At 37.2% G+C, this 21,024-nt stretch overlaps 1 protein-coding gene across 1 annotated transcript; it reads right to left on the bottom strand.

Moving 5' to 3' along the window:
- Positions 1-1,414: 1,414 nt before the first annotated feature.
- RAP1B (RAP1B, member of RAS oncogene family) lies at positions 1,415-14,214 on the bottom strand. Its single transcript, XM_009587742.1, has 7 exons — positions 14,127-14,214; positions 12,640-12,708; positions 9,781-9,837; positions 8,211-8,351; positions 6,019-6,162; positions 4,101-4,216; positions 1,415-2,640 (listed from the first exon to the last, which is right to left on the bottom strand). The coding sequence occupies exons 1-6, from the start codon at positions 14,181-14,183 to the stop codon at positions 4,130-4,132; spliced, it is 555 nt and encodes a 184-aa protein (XP_009586037.1). The 5' UTR covers positions 14,184-14,214; the 3' UTR covers positions 1,415-2,640; positions 4,101-4,129.
- Positions 14,215-21,024: the final 6,810 nt, after the last annotated feature.

Below are 21,024 nucleotides of genomic sequence, written 5' to 3'. Positions count from 1 at the left end.
TGAAGCCTGCCTAAGTTTTCAAGGAGAAAAATACTGGGTTTTAGGTATTACCTAAGTTATGATGTGTTGATTTTACAAATCTGGCCTAAGTTCTAAATATGGGGGGGGGAAGTGTATTTCACTTTTTTATTTACTATTCCACAGAGCAACCAAGAATGCTTCAGTACAGAGCTTTCAGGACAAAGCCTGATGTTCTCTGTAATCAGTACTCTTTAGCTGGACACTGAGACCAGACCAGGGCCTGTTATCAAGGAATTTTCTCTCCCTCCTACCCAATGCCATCTGTAGAGCTGCCTGGAAAAGAAACAGATTAAAAAGATCACAGAAAAAAAGGACAATTGGGACATAAAAGTGTTATAAGACCTGAATAAGCAGAGGTTGAAAATGAAGGGAGGAAAAATACTGATTAGCTCATCAAGGAGGAAGGTACCCAGTGAAAAAGGAACTAGAGCATCCAGTGCTCCAGTCTCATCTACTCTGGGGACCAACCAGGATGCAGAGAGTACTAAGAGATATTTCTGGGCATCAGCCACCCCATGTTCTGGTTTCTAATGATAAATGAAAAGGAATTTCAGTCTTAACTCTGACCACAAAGAGTGTATTACTTCCATTAAACAATGGTGATGACTGATGAAATTACCAGCAGGAAGGATCAGCTGGGCTCCTTAATTCACTTTGGGCAACATAAACTTGTTGGTATTAGCCAACCTAATCTGACTGAATTTGCAGGAATGGATTATAACAAGCTCTGTAATTCTGTCCCAGAGAAACAGGAGGTACCAAGTATTTGGGTGTGACATTAATTTTCAGCAGCACAGCCAAGATCAGGAAATCATCCACGGTCCACGCATTCCACTTCACAGTCCAACAGTGTTAACAGATATTTAAAGCCTGCAGAACTCTACACTCAATACTGCAAGAATGCTTTTTTGCAGATTTCCTTGAAATCAAACAAATATGGTTTAATCATGCAGAAAAATCACATTTTCTCCCAAGAGATTTTTTTTTTTTTTAGCTACACTAATTCAATTTTAACAATGAATCCTTGCTGGAAAGAAGGGAAATAGCAGGCAACATATTTGCAAGTTCCCAAAATAGCCACTCATAGTCTAATCTTTGAAGACAGATATTTTTCTGTAAGACTTTCTCCCTTACGTTAGAACTTGGAATATTCCAAGTCCAAAACTGTAAGTGGAATTTCATTCAGTCAGAAAGTCATCCACCCCAGCACATGGGATGCTATTAGAAGAAATATCTATGGCATGTATTTGTCAGAAGACAAAGTCATAATCGTTCCTTTTCGTCCTAAGATGTATGAATCTGCACTGTGCAAGAGACATTTAAAAAAAATCAATATTTACTAGCATACTAAAACACAAAACATTCAAGTAGTATATAACTATAATGCAAGCCCTTGCATGGCAATCCAAATTTATTGAACTACTGATGCTAAGTCATACAAAATTGCACCACTTTAATTAAGGCTTTTAGTTTACATTTGGCCACCTCAAAGCAGTTGTAACATTAGGTTGGTCAATTTAAATACTGTGGCTCCCTGTTGGATATACACACAATCTTTACACCCAAACGTTAATGCATACAAAGCAACAAGGCATTGTTAAATAAATCAGCAAAAGTTAATTACTGCAACTTAGGCCCTGTGACCAATTACACATGATTAAAATTACTTCCCACATTCACATCCACAGTACTCTTCCACCATTTAACATCTCAACCAAAACGTTACACATGTAAAACAATCACTAACAGGCAAAAGTACTAAACCTGTATATTTGGTATTGCAAATACACTTATGCATGAGCAAGCAAGGGAATTCACAGTGAGAATCTACAGCTGCAGAAGCCCGAAAATGATTTACAAAAAATTGTTAAATCATTAAAAAATCGTTTTAAAATATACACTTCTTGTTGTAGACCCCCACTGTACACACAACTATAAACATTGTTCCCTATGTAAACAAGGAAAAGGAAACATACAATAAAAGGTTGAAAAGTCTGGACATTTCCTTCCCAACAGATATTAAAGGCCATGTCTTTAGTCAGACATTATACTGAAAGGACTCTTAAAGACTAGATCACTGTCTCCACAGGTTTTTCCTAAAATTAAAAAACTATATAGCTGTTGTGTTAATCAAAGCGCTTTTGTACAATACGATGATGATGATCCTGTATTTCTTTAAAAAAGTTACAATAAGCTACAAATACCGATGAAGCAAAAGTTATCTGGAGTAGTCTATATAGGAGCTCTTTGGACTTTCTTTTATTATGCTAAAATAGTGGTGCTTTTAGGATTTACATTATTGTACTCTCCAATAGAAAGTGGGGATTGTTGAAGTATACAGTACACAGTTTTCATACATGTACAACATTGGTGGATGAACAATGTCTCTTATGAGTAATACTGGATGTAGGCTCTGGTTTTACCAGTTGCATACACTTAGAATATTTATAAGTAAAAATCTCTCGTGACACTGGAAAGTGATTAGAATGTGCAAACTGATGTAGTAGCTTTCATCCATTTCTTAAAGGGTACCACCACAGGAAAGTCCATTTAAGATGTTGGTAGGTTTAATAAAGTTGGAATGCTGGCACTGTTGAATTGGGCAACAGTTCTTCAGACCTGTAACAACAAAACAACAGGTTAGTATTAGTAACAACTATTTGTCATTTCTCTTTAGTTAAAAGAACTAAAGCAGGAACTAGCGAAGTTCTTAGCAAACAGTCTTAGAAGATAACCTTATCACTTCTCCTCTACTAATATCATTTCTAGTGTACACATACAAATAACAGACTATCTCAATTAGTAAAACTGAATTGGGATACATATGCTAATCCACGCTGAACTGTGGAAGCGGTATTTGATGGGTGGGACTACTTTTGCTTACAGTATGACAGTTCCAGTGACTTTAAAAACCAAAACGCATTTGGAGGATCAAAGCTCCTGAATCAAAGGCCCCATTAAGGAAATGCAGCAGCCATTTCTGCCATCCTCAGCTAACGCTTTTGGAACCCTCTCAGTTTCACTTTGAACTGATTCAAGTTGCTCAAATCAAGTAAGTTTTAGTATCGATACCAAAAAGAGTTAAACATGGCACTATCTGAATATTAATAAAAGCCTGCAATTTATGACAGTGAGATGTCCTACCAGGATCCTCTAGTATATCAAATAGGTCTATCGGATGACAAAAATAATGGATCATAGCACTGAAGTAACTGAACAGCCAAATGCCCAATAAAATTGAAGGGAATCGAGATGAACAGGCAGCTTGCATAATGTCAGGTCAATCAAGAGAGACCTCTGTCCGTACTAAGGCTCAGAGGTGGAAAGGGATAAAAACCTGCCCAAGAACAAGTTGCAGAAAAAAATTCATGCCTGCTGACTAACTTCTGAAAAGGCTTGCTTAAAAAGCAGGCTGGAGCTTGCTTGAGCCTTCAGCAGCATTCTTAAAGCACGGATTTAGTCTTGTAGAACATTAGCCAACTGCCAACAAGTAAGAAATTGATCTAGTAACCAACAGCTCCAGGTCAAATATTTGGAGTGTTACAATGATCACTTCACTGTTCTCTTCCAAATGTACTAATTACAAGGCAGCCTATAAAACATCCACATAGTCCAAAGAAAGTAAGCTAAATTCCTATGACATCATGCAAGTACGTGCAGGAGTTCAAAGCAGAAAGTGACATTTTAGTATGCAAACTGCAGTATTTTACAGTGTGCATTCCTGGTAATTGAGCTCTTGCAGTATATTCTATGAGCCTTTAAAAAAAGAAAACCCTGTTTCCAAAAGCTAATGTTTTGAAGTATCAGAACAAACATCCTTAATTTCAGCCCTACCAACACCTTAATGCTTGGGGGGAGAAAAAAAAATGGTACTAGTGTGAACAGTGTATCTTGCACATATTTGTAGTACTGACTTTGGAATGGCAAAATAAAGACTACAAAAATTTCTATGATAATGTAAATCAAGAATTTTCAATGCTGTTCTGCATTAACAGCTACCACAGTTGTTTAGGGGTTTTTTGTTGTTGTTTTGTTTGTTTTTAATAGCCATAATACACAGAAGATTTAAAAATGTTTACCTGGCTCAGAGCTACAGTACAGCTATGTATTAAAGTAGCTGACATGATGACTTTTTGCGTGCTTTTCCAGGCACTGGAGTTTTTCTGTTAATTTGTCGCACAAGGTCATAAAAGATCTGAGAATATAAAAATCAGTTGGTTATTGGAATTAAGAGGCTTCTCTCATAACCTTAAGCCTTGCATCTTCACACATAATGTACTCAAGAATCCCTGTGAATATTTAGTTATCACAAAGCCAGAAAGTTAAATTGTATACTTAATATGTGTTTATTTTCTGTTCAAGATAATCGTCTGTCGAGGCTTTTCTACTTTCAATGACGCAAACTGGAAAGGCATCTATAATCTGCAGCTGTTTAATTTCTGGGTCAAATTTATCTGAACACGCATGATATATGTCACAATGATCAACTACTATATGCTATTACTTTGCAATTTAGCACTGAGGTCAAGAAACAAGCCACAGCTTTCTTCTAACTCAAATCACTCTAAAGATATTCTTTTAAAGAACATTCTAGTAAGTTTTAACTCCACACTTTCATAATAACTCAAGTACACTGCATATTCTGTAATAGTCTCTTGTATTCAAATGAGATCATGCTTTTCCAGATACTTTAAAAATACTAAAGTCTAGAGAATTAATTCAGCAGCCTCTCTAGGACTACAGCATGACGTAAGCGTAACATTTCCTAGAAAAGTAACTCATGTATGAGACTCTCTCACACTTTGAATCTCCTAGAATTCTAATTAGAGCATGATTTTGTTGAAAAGCTGATTTAAGACAAGTCTACATACTACAATTAAACAGCGTCTGTTTCGTTCATAACTGACATTGTTCCAATTATTTCTCCTAAATCAAGGAAGTCCTCATGCTAAAGCCACCCTAGCATTTTCCTAAGCACTGGCTGCAAAGCACCAAACTTCCCAACAAGGGCTTTTAGTATTTGATGGAAGTTCTAGTTTATTAAACATAGGACTTTTATATAGTTAAGCTGATTAATTTGTATTTAAGAAAAACTGAATAGTTGCCAGAAATTCCCAACTAATTAAACACATATTACTCATTTTTAAAATCAGCTGTGCTTAAAACCACCATACTCATTTGATTACATGCAAGTCTTGCACAGAGGCCCTTTCAACTTGACTGATGCTGCCAACAATGTTTTCCAGAAGACACAATGAATTGCAGGGTTTATCAAAATATTCAAGCTGTTCCAGAAATGTAAACACTAACACAGCTTCTTTTTCTAAAAATTTTTGCATCCCTTTCTTTATGCTGGCACCCCCACTGGATAAGAAGGCATGCACTATGGCAAGTCCCAAAAATGCATGTGTTTGATCAGTCACCTAGCTCCTGCTAAATAAATAAGCAGCTAGACAGTAGAGAGGTTTTTACCTTCCCCCCCCCCCTTTTTTTTTCCTCCACACAGAGCACTTATTTAGGTCTCTTCTCTAATCAGCTGCTAATTTGGACAAAACCCTTAAGAGTTTTTGTCCTTACTATCTCAAATAATTTAATACCAAATAACTTACATCAATTAGTTTTAAGGACTTAACTCTCCTAAAGGTCTTTTTACAAAAAAAAGTAGTCTAGCAGTGCATTCTCAGTGGATAGAGATATCAACTAGGGCATGTAACATGAAAAAAGTATTTATCCCAAATTCTTATGAATATAATTTGAAAGCTAGTTACACTAAAATTAGTCTGATTTTAAAAAGTCCTAAGTCAAAGCTAACTACATCCCTTAATAGAAATATCTCACAAATTCTCACAATATTTTTGTACAGTTTTGTCCATTACAGTGAACGTTATTCATGTTTTTGTTAGTTTTTCTTGACAAACGGTGATGTTTGGTTACCAGAACACAGTGTCCCATCCTTCTCTCCCTGCCACCCCTCTCCCCATAGGTAGTGTGCCTTACCTCGTTAACATTTATCTTTGATTTTGCAGAAGACTCTAAGAATGCACAGTTATTCCACTGTCTTGCTAGGTTCTGACCTTGTTCCTTTCCCACAACTCTTTCATCTTCCAAGTCGCACTTATTGCCAACCAGAATCATAGGCACCTAAAAACAATTTAATACCAGCAAAGAATTCATTAAAATTTTGGGAAGGCACAATGCAAATGCACACCTAAAACCCTATCTGAATCCTTAGAGGATCCTGACCTCCAGAATAATCAAGCTCTGGTATAACAGAAACTTAAGTACAGTTGTGTGAGACTTTAATCTTCAAATCAAAGTGACTGCATTTTTTTCCCTGCTGTTTGGCAGGGCGGTGGGAGGAACGGTTTGAGGATTCTGTACACTGCCAATTGAGAAAATGTCTAGAAGACCTAATGAGATTCCATTTTTACGTGTTTAAGGTATCAAGAAGTTTACTGAAGAATCTGCTACAAGATTCTTACATATTCAGAAATCCTGGAACAAGCGGCCTATAATGGGTAGCATCATGAAGGACGCTAAAGCTCCTTTCACCACTCCTCTACTTCCAGCATATCTGCACTTCTTTCAAGAGAAGTTTGCTCACACAGTTCTCATTAGTAAGCTGATGCACACAGAGGAAAGAAACATGCTAGCTTATCAAAATTACTAACTACAGAAAACACTGAATTGACCTTTGTGGCAAGAAAAGACAATCATACAAAGGTGGTTTTTCTCCTTCCTTTTACTAATTAAAGGACATAGCTAAGTCTCTCCCAAATTCAAGTGTTGAAAAAAGGTTTACAATATTTTGATCATTTAATTTCCCCCCACTGAGAAAGCAAGTCATGCCTAAGCTTTGGCATAGGAAAAACTTTATGTCAATTTTGGTAAGAATGAAAGTTGCAACTTGAAGCTCATTATCTTTCTCTTGAAACTATGGAATTGGCTTTCAAGACTGAGGGGAATGTTCTAAAGAGAAACACAATTCCAAGGAAATATTACCAAAATACTACCAAAGCAAGCTTATGCGAATCAGCATAAATGTACCATGTAAACGAAGGTTTCAAATATCGTCACATTTGTCTTGATTTTTAGAGTACAAAATTAATTTGATGCTAAACAAGGCTATAACTTGGTAGGTTCTGGATGGGAAAGACACATGTAACTTAAATACTACCCTTTTGAGATACATTTGTGATAACGGGTAATAAATCGCTTCTAGAAGAAATCTGCTGAACATAGGCAAGACCTGCAAATGCTTAAGCTTAAGAAAGTGCAAGGTGGTTTGTAATACAAGAGTCACAATGAACTTCTCTGAAATGGAAACATTTAATACATTCTGTGTCTGCTGGCAGCAGAAGCATACGTGGATACATGCAGTAAGGAATGGATCAAAGTTTCCATGAGCACAGTTTAAATGAGATGAGCACACTTAAACTGTTCATTGCTTACATTTTTTTTTTTTCCCACAGAAGACTTTCTGACTGATGGCTACAACCTACAAGGTGTTTCTGTTAAAAACACACTTTTACTGCTGTTTCACATTTGAAATACCTTTTTTCCTTTTATTAAGGGACTAAGTATTCACTTCCTACAACTGCAGTAAGCTTTTTTTTAATCAATTATAAACTGGAATGTTTTAGCCTCTCTTCATAGCTTTAATAACGCTAAGAGGCGCATATTGAAATTGTGTGGAAATAGTATGACCAAACTTACTTGCAAGCACACACACAAAATATAAAAGCTACATAACATGCAAGTTTAAAGCTTACAGTACTGCCTTCTATAAGAACTTAGAATTTTCTGCTTTTAAAATACCATGAACAGTTAGGCATACTGAAGAGAAAAATTGAACTGTAGTTTGTTTTAAAGCTTCATTGATAGTAATTTGAAGTAAGAATAGAGTTGCTTTAGAAATGTTTTCTTCAGTACTAGTGAATAAGGTTACATACAGTTTCAAATACAGTATTTTAAAGGAAGAGATTAAAAAGACAATTATCTTTATATACCACATGACAATTTACAATTTCTCCAGTTTGCCTTAAGAGTTGCATTTCTGTACTATGCATCTACTGGTTGATTTGTCTCTTAATTTAAAGCTTGGAAGCTATCCAACCACAGTGTATACATTACAACATCTATAATGAAAACTGTAAATATAAGTATTAAGCATTTTTAGAGATGCTTACATCATCAGTGTCTTTGACTCGAAGAATCTGTTCTCTTAGATCCTGTAAATCATTAAACGTGGACTGTGCTGTGATGGAATATACTAATGCAAAACCTTGTCCATTTTTCATGTATAGGTCTCTCATTGCTGTAAACTGTTCCTGTAATTAAAAAAAAAAAAGAGGGATACAGATGTTGCATTCAGTTTGCACTTTCCTTACACAAACTGCCGTATATTTCAGATTACAAATGGATCACAAGTACAATGCATTTGTGCCCTCCCCCCCTTTTTAAACTGACCGATATTTTACTGTTCGACTATAAGCATTACAGTAAACTGAACTGCTTTTAAATAAATCTGGAACATTATCTGGGGTGGCTGAACAATATCTATCTAGATATTGCCAAGGGCTATATGCTGGGGGGGCGGGGGGAAATCACAAAAGTTAATTTCAAAAGAGAGGAGGTACAGTAGAAGCTACAGTGTAATCAGATTACAGAAGTTACATTCCTCCTGAATCCTTCCTTACATAGCAACTTTTTCCCATCTCCTGACCGTTCTTTAAAACACATCGCAAAGTAAACACATCCCTTTTCAGCCTCCATTTTGTAGTCTAGGCACTTGCCTACGTTAAATTCTACTTTCATTTTCAAGGAGATTGACTAGAGGATGGAGACACTCAATAGACTTGTCACATTTCCTAGACTTTGGTGACAACTACAATATTGCATATGAAGACTCGCCGGTGCACTGCACACCAGCATTAAGACCTCTCCCTGTTTGAAAACTCTCACCAGTATGACCGTGGAACTGCATTTGCCTTTCTCGCATTGGTGACTCGGCTATCTTGTGACTGATCAATCACTCACCAAGTCCCTTGCTGTAGGTCAGATGAAAAGCCCAATATATTTTGAGAGAACAGCCACTCCATCTTTCTGTAGTTTTACATGGCCTTACTCTAATATGGAATTTAAATAAATTATTATTGGACCAGATTACTATTACAGTTCAGAGAACACATGCTACACTTCAAGGGTCTTGAGCTTGTGCTCACTGGAATCAATGAAGGAAATTACTGCTTTCAGTAGATTTTGGAACAAGTCAGAGAAAAACCGGACCAGTATGCAAAGGGTCAGCATAAGCCTGTGCTTTGAGTTCACACAAGCTGACTAAAGCGATACTATTTTTATCCTAATGTCAGAGTACATCTCGCACACAAAAGAAAGAGGAGAGAAAAAAGCACTTATTCTCTACAGCAACAGAAATCAAACCCAAGTAACCATTGGGCCTAAATTTTCCTCTGGGCAATATAAACTCAAAACAGCAGCACAACCTCTTTTAAAATTCTCAATCTCATGTTTCCCCTATTACAGAACATGAGCTCACAGGAAACTTGCAATTCATTTTCTGCTGCAATACTCAAGTTTTGTTTAAATACTAGTATGTTAAAGAACATCCTTTAATCCAATGCACTGACCACAGTTACTCTTTAGAGAATGAAGAAGGAAGCGTGTCATCATTTACAGCTCTACAGCTTCTGATGGTTTTAACACTGTACATCAGTATTTAGGAAAGTTGGTTTTACGTACCGTTCCCGCAGTATCTAAGATTTCAAGCATACACTGTTGTGCATCTACTTCAACTTGCTGTCAAGAGAGAAAGATGTGGTTAGAGTTTTTCCTCTTGCAACTCTCCTCTCTGAAGACACCAGGAATTGTGTGATTTTATAAGCAAATTCATAATGCATAAAGCAACATAATGGCTTAAGAAGTTTATATGGATATACACTTTGAAAACAGCAGGAAGAAGCCTTTCAAGAGCCCTAGTGACATTTTCAAAAGCAGCGTCAGCAGCCAAGTACCACTTTGCAAATGATTAGGGATTTTTTGATTATTAAAAAGGAGGCTGCTGAATTTGTAATGATGGTTATCAGCAACTAGCACAACTAATTTCTACTTGTTTCAGGGATCATTCACAGATTGAAAGAAAAGTACAGGTGAAAGCTAGAAAGTTGGATTGACACACTAATGCTCATTTAATAGTAATTTAGATCAACAAGAGAATAAGTAGTACACAGCAAACAATAAACCAAGCAAACTACTAAGAGTGGTGTCCCCAAAACAAGCCTTTAGTGACACTAATTAGGAAACTGATCCAGCTTAGAAAAATTCACAAAAAGTAGAAGGTTTAAGAAGCCAGATCAGTTTCTGGATCTATTTTAGAGTTCCTCTATCTAGTTTCTATCTCAAAAAAAACCCCAAACAAAACCAACCAACCAACAAAACCCACAAACAAAAAAACAGCCTTGAGGACATGAAAGGACACAGGAAGTGCCCTCAAGCTGTTTCAAGCAGGCTACCCACATTTTTCTTTTTCCTTTCAAACTATCCCTTGTTTCATTTGCATGTAAAATTCGTAGTTGGCAGACCAGCAGCACTCAAAAGAACTTCGTGTCCCCTATTCCCGATATATGTGTTATCACTAGTTTAATTCTGAGCTTTTCTTTTTTAACTAGATTTGAGCTTGGGGGGTGGGGAAGGGGAGTATTTTCACTCCTCTCTCACCTCCTCCATGCCCCCTAGGGATGCAGATTCCTTCAATAGCCACTATTTTAGCATGTATTGCTTACAAAGTTATTCAGCTAATTAAGCAGCATTTATTCTCTTTATGAAGAAATATTTGGGGAGCAAACCAAGGCATCAAGTTTCAAGACTTGATGCTCAAATTATTTAGTTCCAGACAAACTTAAAATATTTCAAGCCACATCCTCTCAACTTCAGATATTATAAAATTAGATTTAAGATTAATAGTACAGAATCGCAACTGCCAAACCAATATATTTTAAAATCGCCCAAATCAAGCAGCAAATTAGAATTGTAACTAGCAGCGAGGGGAAGAAAATGACTGCATAAAGTGTTGTCCAGACTTAAGCAAGACTTCAAAAATCTGCCTGATTTGAAAAGAAGAATCCATAGAGATGTTCCTAGTCATTTCAGGACCAAACCTGAAAGAAACATTAGAAGATCTTTGCTAAAAAAATTACTTAACAAAAGGCAAAATTTCCTGAGATGGCTTTACTTTTTCAGGCTCCATGGAAACAGCCTTTGGAAAAATTCACCCAGCAAACATCATGAATCTAGTATGACCTGAAGAATGTAAATATATAACAAAGGAAACATTTCACTTTAGTACAGCTTGTGAGTATTTTTTGAGTCATTTATTGAGCCTGACCCAGCAAAGACCTCCACCAAACATCGGGATAGAATCCAAAATTCCTGCTCCTCTAATACAGAAAAAGTAAGTGGCTATATAGAATTTTTTGTTGCTGTTGTCTCTTTAATAAGAGTTCTAGCTTTGGCTGCAAGCCCACATGCTTAAGACAGACTAGGATTTTCCAGCATACAGATTTCTATGAGGTCAAAGAAAACAAGTGTGAAATTATAATTTTGCTCTCACTAACTGCTCTTCTGTCCAGAAGAGATTCTGGTAACGATAGGCTGCAATGGCTGTTAAAGCAGCCTCTTTATTCCAATATAAATGTAGCCCAGTACTGAAAGAGGAGGTACTGCCATTTTTGCCCACTTCCAGCTAGGGTTTGTGCATCTTGCCTCCCTTGTACAGACACTGGTATTTTTGTGGCCACATGGTGAGCTGCATCTGAAAAGTAGTTCAGCTAGGAAAAAGAAAAAAATATTAAGAAACTGACACAGCTGAAAACTAATCTGCTTCACCAAATGGTTAACTCTTTTGGTAGCAGTCCAGATGTAAACTATCTTAGCCTGGAATATTAATCATGGTCTCAGCTGAAACTGAAGAGTGAGCAATATGGAGATTCAAGATGATGCATGCAGAGTCAGACCTTTCAGCCTGTCATGCTGAAGACGGGAAGAGAGAAACTAACAGGCTACTGTAAGTGTTTGTTCATTTATGATAGGTTTGCGTTGACTTATTAATAAAATAACAACCCATCTAATGGAAGTGTATCAAGCTATCAATGAAATTGTTAAGAATACAGTATGTTGCCTCCAGTGTTCTAAAGGTGAGCCTCAAGCTGTTTTTAGCAGATTTTCCTAGTAGCAAAAAAGCTTAGAACCTCCAACATACAAGTCCAAATCTACCTGCAGATACTAACACACACAAAAAAATTTATAAAGAACAAAAAGTGGTAGTTTATTTTACTTAAAAAAATTAACATTCCCAATTCAGACAATGAAATTACCATTTTTTACTGACTAGCTAGTAAGGTATTATGCTTAAACATTAAAAAGCTAGTCTTGACTTACTCCTTTTAGAAATGTAAAGGTGCTCTTAAAGTCTAACTTGTTAAGTTACCAGGTATTATGTGGCATTACCAGGCATACCCTTTTTCAAGCAATGACTCAAATATTTGACAATGTGTACTGCAGTTTTAAGTTTCTGTAACACTAGGGAGGGTCTTTTGCATATACCTTTCTGTAGGAGTCTTCTATCGTAGGATCGTATTTTTCAACAAATATTCCTTGAACAAACTGTACAGTCTGCAACACAAAAATTCTTGTAAGATTCTTCTTGTATAGTGACATTTTGTAAACATTGTACACAAATTACTGTTCTATGTGTATACTCAGTTATCCATTACGTTTTTGAAGGCAAATTAAGTGATTGACATAACTATAAATTATAAGAAACAACAGGAAGTTAGATGTACATGCCTATTTGACTAAGTACTGTTAGACGAAGCAATGCTACACCTTCCTTTATCCACTCTCACTTGGAGCGTAAGAATTAAAGCATGCATTGATTTAAGGTTTGTCTAACTGCTGGAATCATTATTAGTTTTTAGTTGAATAGGATACTGTATACAGCTGCATGGCTTTTACATTTGCATTTAGAACTACTGCATCTTCTGCTACTTATCTGCCAGCCCAGGAATTAGTCAAAAAACAACTGCCATCATTTACTACTCTTAACTAGACCCAGTAGGATATTCCTGTGTACCTAGCACGTAGGACGTTTTTAGCACAAGTCAAGTGGAACTTTAAGACTCAATGGCCAAGTCAGAGGAGACAGGTTCAAATCCAGAAACACTGCAGTAAGATAAAGAATTCAGAGGTGAAGGAAAAAGTTCTTTCACAATCTAAGATAATTTGTCATTTAAGTTTTCCCTTAGGAAATGCTTTGTAAGAGAATAGTTCTCACCTGACAGAGTGGACCTCTAGACCTTACTTTATGATAAGGTGCACAATTAAACTGAAAGATGTAAAGTCCTTAGGTGGGTTGAGAACATCATATTCTGTGAACTTTTTCAGCACTAGACTAGGTCAGACTAAACTTTTCTGTAATTGTTTAACTAAAATGCATGAGCTTTTTGGTTTACAATCATCTACCTGCTGCAGCTATACACCTGCTTGCAGGGAAGGATGCAGAAAACATGCTAAGCTTCCTACAAGCATGCAAATATATATTTGTATTTGCTTAAAAGAAGTATTAGTGCTTTAGAGACTGCTATCAAACATTAAACAAACAGCATCCTGAAGACCTTTCTAGAGACAGGAATTACCAAGGCCAGACAAAGGCAAACCAGCTCGTTGTGCGAGTTTCACGAAGCAGCTTGATTTCCCACAGACCTATGGCTGGGTTACCCAGTGAAGCCAGAGACCTTCATAATACTGTGGCTATGCACTTCACTGTGCAAGACAGGCAAAGATCCGACCAAGCACCATCAACCAACCCCGTACAAAAATATTAGCGTGCAAGAAGACACTAATGGATGTGGATACACCCAGTAAAGGATGTACCTATTCTAGCCAGGAACTCTCAGCAGTAATTACTCACATTTATGTTTATTTGTGCACACTTACTTAAAAGAAATATGGGTTACTAGAAAGAGTATTAGAGAAAAAAAGACATGAGAAGCCTCAGAAAATATACTTGAACTGCCCCACTGAGTACTTACCAGAGCAGACTTTCCAACACCTCCAGAACCAAGAACCACTAGCTTGTATTCACGCATGATGCAAGAGATAAATCACCCTCAATACCTAAAACACACAATAAATTTTTCACCATTTTGATCAACAGGACAACTATTATAGCACTACTATAGCCACTGTAAGACCATATATATAACAAGACATGAACAGTTAAATATTGATATCAACTGATAAATGCAGGAGATATACCATTATAAGCAGGCATAACCTAAGCAGGATGTCACTTTAATTATTACACAATATGGAAACTATGGACATTTATTCAAGACAGTAACTTCTGAACGATGCTACTTTTTCCATCTAACACAAATAAAGTACCTCCAAAGTTTTCTTGTTACCAGGTTTTTAACACTTAAAGAAGAACCATTATTTGTGTGTTATCTAACCTAATTTCATAGTCAAGATAGTACAGACTTGAAAAATTTTTAAAATGGAGATTTTTATATCCCATGAAAGAGTAATTTAGAGAAAAGGCAAGAACAGATTAAGACTCTCTGTAATAAAGACCTCAGGATCATGAGCTTGCCAAAATATCACAGGTGTTTCAAAGAAAGTGCACAAGTATCTGGAAGAACTGCTCACACCCAAGTGCATCTATCACTTCTTTAGTGGCCTCTGGACCGATTCATCTCCTTTATTTACAGCAAGGAGGAATCAGGTATAGAAATTAATTTACTCCAATTGATAGGTCAACTACTTGGATTACAGCATACCATCCAGTGAGGTGTGTTCATCTAATAACATTTTCCAGAAACCTACAAAATCTCTCCTAGTCATGCAAACAAGTCCATGGCACCCCTCAGCTACAGTCACAGCAAGCATTAAGGTATTTCACAGGTTTCTCAAGATCTTTCATTCACTCACAAGAAGTTGCTTGCACTATGTATTTTGCAACAACAGACAAAGACCAATATTCCCAAGAGCCACACAGATGCCTAAAGAGCTTGCAGTTTTAGAACCACTACATTGACAGTATTGAATAGGTTTATCGGGTAAACAGCTGCTAATGTTTGTTACCTATGGTACTGATACAGTAATTCTAAAAACATGTCTCATATTTCACAGCTACTACATCCTCTCCTCATCCATCCCCCAAACTTATTTCATATCACACAAGTTTTCATAATTTCATATATACACACATACACGTGTAAATGATTTTGTTCATACGAGCTGACATGCATGAAATGTCTCCAGTCTCCTCTGAAGAACTGAAAGCATCAGCATGCTGACAAAAAAAAAACAGAATGGGAAATGTCTTTAGGCAACAGCATCTCTTTATTTGTATTGTCATTTACTTGAAATAACATCCAAAGTTTTTATCTACTGACCCAAAGTTTGATCTACATGCAGAAAGTACAACCATGACACCACAATCCAGTTCACTAAGCAGGGTTTGATAAAAGGGTTTAGTTAATGTTGGTTTTTTTTTTAATACAGTGGCCATTTTCAAACTATCAACTCTTAATGCAGCTACAATAAAATGCAGATACAGTATTTCTTCTACCTCATTACTATTCTCCCATAAAGAAATATTGAATAAACCCTACCGTAGTAAAGCTAACAGTTACTATTGATAAGAAACAATTATCCAAGAGGAGGTAGCATGCATTTTCTCATTCTGAAACAGTTAAAATGCTAAACAGAGGATCAAAGAGACTTGTATAAGAAAATTAAACCAACCTCTTCCCAGCAAACATTTCTCAAAACAAGCAGCAGGATCCCAGAAGTCAGTTTTCAAAAAAAATCCCTTCTTAAGTCTGAAATTTGATTAATGTTTTGCTAGATATCGAACCGCAGTTACAATGACTGCAGTTTCACGAATAACTGGAGGCAACTAAAATATTTTTTTGAGACCCCCCCTCTCTTACAAGCTAGATCTGTTCCCCTGTTCCCCACTAGCTAGTGTGGCTACCTACAGCAGTCTGCCAGATCTGCTTGCTCATCTTTGTTGAAAACTGACCCAGCAAAAACAAAACAAGGCCACAGATTCTGGGACATGTCTTTGGGTCATACTGCTCAAGAAAACACACACACTCAGTCCTGCTAGCAACTGAGCTAACAGGACTGTTACTGCTGTCCTGGGAGGAAGGTCTCAGTTCCTCTCTTGTACTGGCTCTAGCACTTATCAGATTGAGTTACCTGTTTTCTCCCCTCTCTGCGTGTGCAGAAAGATGAAACCCTCCCCAAAGGACAAATAATTTAGGGGAGAAGGGAAGTGCAGGGAATCCAACACGGGCACTTGTACAAGGTAAGCAGCGGACGCAAGGTAAGACAGACCCCTCTCATCAGCAGTAATCTCACAGCATCTCTGGGAGTCACACCATCTGTTAGGTGTTTAGCACAAAATGCTAAGATGATTTACATAGAAATTAGAGCACCTCCATGTTAGTGTCCATCTTTGCCATCACAGATTAACTCCACATTGTCAGAAGACTTGAGAAATCAACAGGCCAGGTCCTATTTAATTTTCTTCTCGCAAACACATAATGAGCAATATTTCAGCTTACCTAAGCCATTTCTTGCACCTTAAGCAAGCAATAGGAATGCAAGGAGAAAGCCATAAGGAAATAATATTGACCTGATGCCTGGCAAAGCAGATCTCTCCACAGGCTTCTGTTACCAATAAATTTTGAGACTCTTCAGTGATTTTCACGCCTAATAGAACATCTTTTCACTCCTGACTTTAAAAACTATGTTTTCTTCCCTACATGGATTTTTTTGCAAACATGGACCACCAGAACCATGCACACCACAAGGTTAATCTATTTGGCATCACTGTAAATGTTCAGTTAGATCCACAAACCCGTAAGTTGTCCAGCCTTTCTAGAAACAATAGGAAAAAGGATTGTCTCTAACTGTACTGAAATGCACTTTTCAAACTCAGGACAAGGTAAGCCTGTAACTACATTACCTGTCATTTCTTTAAAACAAACATTCAGTTATGCCTTTATTTTTGGAAAGGTGTCACTAAAGTGACATAAACATAGTGGGTGTAGGGGAAATCCCAGTGCAGTAATCTGGGTGAACTACAGCAATTTCACTGTCTTGAAAAGAACAGTTTAAGCTGAATTTTTCAATCTTCAGTCTGAAGTTAGCAACTAAATATGGAGATGTCAATAACAAAGGCTGACAGTAATTTAGAAGTAACAGAACTTAAGCAGCAGCTACCAAATACCTGTTTTACTTATGTTTTGAGCCATTTGTGACTTTTTCTTACTGAGTGATCTATAATTCCTTAAAGAAAATTCCAAATCCTGAAATAAGAAACTAACAACTCGGTTTTAGTGAGAGACTGGCAATTCCATTTTGGCTCTCAAACAGGGATTCAGAAATTTAATGCTAGCCAAAGCTTCTTTCAGCATCCAGATTTGGAAGTTCAGCCCTAAATATCCAATTGCTGTTCAACACTCCGGAGACGTTTCACTACTTTAAGCGGTGGTACATAATTAAAGCATATATATACCCACTATTACAACTTGGTTCGCCAATCTTATTAATCTCTGAAGCACCTAAGCAAAAAGCTTTTCTAAGATCTTTGAAGACATGACAAAGCCAGACAGCAATGCACTTAAACATTTCTCTGACCTTCCCTCCAAACTCGGGCAATGAGCAATGCAAGTACTAACTTCCTCTTTCTCCGTGACAACTGTTTTGTCATTTGTACAGTTACTCCTTAACTCACCAAGAGCACACAGTAATCCTTTATATATACACACACCTATACAGCATAAAGGTAGCTTGGCACCTCTGCACCGGTCTATCATCAGGTAGTCTTGCCATGACATCTTGAAATGAAACACAAACCAACGTGTTCTCCAAAACTTTAAGAAAGCTAACTTGGACATCTCTAACACAGCACGCGGCAGAGGCACCATCTATTGTCTGCTCCCACTTAGATCTACCACCATCACTGGCTTTGAGTAGCAGTCCTGATGTCACTTACCTTTCTCTTACTGTTTTCTAACAGAAAAGAAAGACTCAATTCCTAGCTAAGAGAACTTTCCTAAGAAAACTTTCCTGGTTACAGGCCTTTGCCTCTTTCTCAACTAAGAAACCACCAGCCCATGAAACTAGGAGCTGCTTTAGGACACTGCGGTCTGCCACACTATTTGGAATAAAAGCCTAGCACGCACTTTTTCACTGACCAGTATGCCCGTTTGCTGTAAGTGTGCCCCAGACTGAGTTAGGGCTCTGATCCTGAACTTGACTTTCCAGTGATTCCCAACTAGCCTGACCTGACTCTGCTCTAGCTCAAACCTATTTTTCCATATCACATGTTGTACAGACTACTTGCATCCTAAACCTCGATCTTGCTCTTACTTTACTTTCCAGATTGACACAATCTTGACTCTGTAATTAATATTGTATTCAGCTCCATCCACTGCCAACATGATTTCCTTTTGACTCATTTATGACAAACGAATGGGGGTAGAGGAGGCAGACAACAAAGTATAAAAAAGGAGGTTTAAGCCATAAAGCACCCTGTCTTTCAGTTACCTGATAGCATTTGAAACAACAGAAGCCATTAAGCTTCAAGTAAGACATTAAAGTAAAAAGTTCAACTGTTGAAAGAGATGTAAACTATAAAACCTGAGATGGAAGCTCAAACTTCTGGTAGATTTCCTTTTCTGGCTGAAAACAAACAAACAAACCCTCAAAAAACACCACTTCTCTATCCATTCTAAAACAGATACTGGACTTAGTGCATGCAATATCTCTTTAAAAAGTCTGTGCCTTGCGTTTCACATATTGTCACCCCCTCCCATCCCCCAAAAAAAAGAAGTTAGTAGAACAACTTTAGAAGAATATGTAATTATGAAACCATTTGTACAGTCAAGACAGAGCTCAATGTAGCACCTTAAGAATAATTTTCAGCAGTCTGCACTAACCAGCCATTTCAATTATACCCTTCAGTTCTAAAGGTATCAGAAAGCAATTTTATTAACTGGAAGGGAGGAAAAAGGATCATTAGATCACACGATCTCAGTCATTTAAAGGAGACAGTTAGGTCTACGTGTTTCCTTGTCTAAAACTTAGCACTCTAAATCTACAGCTATATCACAGCATGGCCAGCTTTTCTAGAACAGGATAGGGTTAAGGCCAACAACAGTATTTGGCTATACTCCCCAGATCACCCAATCTCAGGGCTGTAAAATGGATATACTCAAAGGGGCGCAACAGAAATGAAGAAACTATGATAACTGAGTAACAGATAAGGAACCCGCCCCCCCGATTTATTGGACAGTTGATAAGAAGTATCCACCGAATCACCCAACAATTAGATATAAATAAGTTTAAACTTATTCCTATCAAATAAACGAAGTAACCTGTTTGAATCCCTCTTAGGGGATAGTAGAGTCTATTTTAAGAGAGAAATTTTGCTTTGAAGGCTGCCTACCTTTAAGGTGACAGACCTGCAAGGAGTCAGAGCAATGCCAACCTCCTTTGCTTTTTCATTTTTCTGCTCCTCCATCTTTAGGCAGGAAAATACTGTCAACTGTGGCCTCTATGCAGGCGCTAAAGAACAAGAAGATAGGAAGCATGCAAAAAGTACGGCTTTTTTTCCCTCTTAATTGAAGCGGGTACTGGCTTTGAACAGCTGAGTCAAATATTTATGTGCACAGATATTTGACATAACTGTGAACTCTGGTGATGTCTAATGCAAGATTTAGCTAGAAAGAGAAAAACGAGTGAAGCTACTCTTCTTTAAGAAATAGCATTTCCACATAAACCAGCTTCCAATGCTGTCTCAAGTATACAATCTCTCGAAAGTACACAGCTTACTTTCAGACTGCCTCCACTAACTGCAAGTGGCACTTCAGTAACTGCCTTGCATACTTCCTGAAATGTAACAGTCCCTAAAACCATCAGGTCTGTGCAGCCTCTCTAGTTAGTTTGTTCATATTTCTTTTTCTAATTAATGCATGTATTAATGCATTAGTGTAGTGTATTAAAGTAACTGCTTAATTCTACTTCTGAATGGCACACTTCTTAAAATTAAAGTACTTGATAAGGAGCAAGAGCTTTATATGCACATGGACACTTTTTCCAATAAAGATTCTCTTTGAAGGATGAGCGGATCTTTGAATAAACGCCATTTGAACAGAAGGAAGAAAGGTTAACCAAGACAACACTCTAGAAATGTATTTTAAAAGCTTCACATACATCAAGAACAAGACTTTCAGCTTCTGCCCTTATCAGATAAACAAGGAAAAAGTGCCTCCTGGACATTTTCTTGAACAATTTCTTGAAGTATATCTCCAGAAAAACGCAAACCAAAGTGATGATGCTAAGAAAGCTGAGGAATAAGAAATCCTACTTTAGCAGTGAATAAAGAAACTACCCACTTACTGCTTGTAAAGCTTTCCTAAAAAGCAATCACGCAATGAAGAATTCATCAAGGTTCAAATACCATTGGTAACTGGGCTTGACATGATATTTATGGAAGTGGTCGGGTTTTTTGTTTGTTTGTTGGGTTGGGGGGTTTTTTGTTGTTGGGGTTTTTTTGGGGTAGAATTTAATTTGGTAGGTTTTTTTTTTCAACTCTTTCAGCTTCAAATTTTGGTTTCTGATTCAAATTTGTTACCTGTCTGAGGAATGGGAAAGCTAATAATCCAGTATTTCCAAGTGATATTAAACCAAATGAAGCTGTAACTGGAGCTCAGCCCCAGGCCAAAGACATGAACTAAATACAGTCACTACTTGAAGATATCCCTAAGACTTGCTTATGTGAACTAGTTGTTCAGGTCTGGAATTAAACAAACAGTCCCTCCCAGAAGCATTATCATTTTCAGAAGGGATCATGATTATTCAGCACTTTACAGACACCATGATTCTTATTCAGACCCTGACATTCTG

Source organism: Fulmarus glacialis, unplaced genomic scaffold (assembly GCF_000690835.1).
Source record: "Fulmarus glacialis isolate BGI_N327 unplaced genomic scaffold, ASM69083v1 scaffold31, whole genome shotgun sequence".
NCBI lineage: Eukaryota > Metazoa > Chordata > Aves > Procellariiformes > Procellariidae > Fulmarus > Fulmarus glacialis.
The sequence above is the reverse complement of the archived record's forward strand: the minus strand, read 5'-3'. Positions and strand labels throughout refer to the sequence as shown.

What these genes read in the sequence shown, in the direction of transcription:
- RAP1B (XM_009587742.1), bottom strand. Translation starts at nt 14,183, where the DNA reads ATGCGTGAATACAAGCTAGTGGTTCTTGGTTCTGGAGGTGTTGGAAAG. An exon ending in GTGTTGGAAAGTCTGCTCTG is followed by an intron (nt 12,709 to 14,126) that starts GTAAGTACTCAG and finishes TTTGTGTTGCAG; the next exon opens with ACTGTACAGTTTGTTCAAGG. An exon ending in CAAAGATAAATGTTAACGAG is followed by an intron (nt 4,217 to 6,018) that starts GTAAGGCACACT and finishes TTATATTCTCAG; the next exon opens with ATCTTTTATGACCTTGTGCG.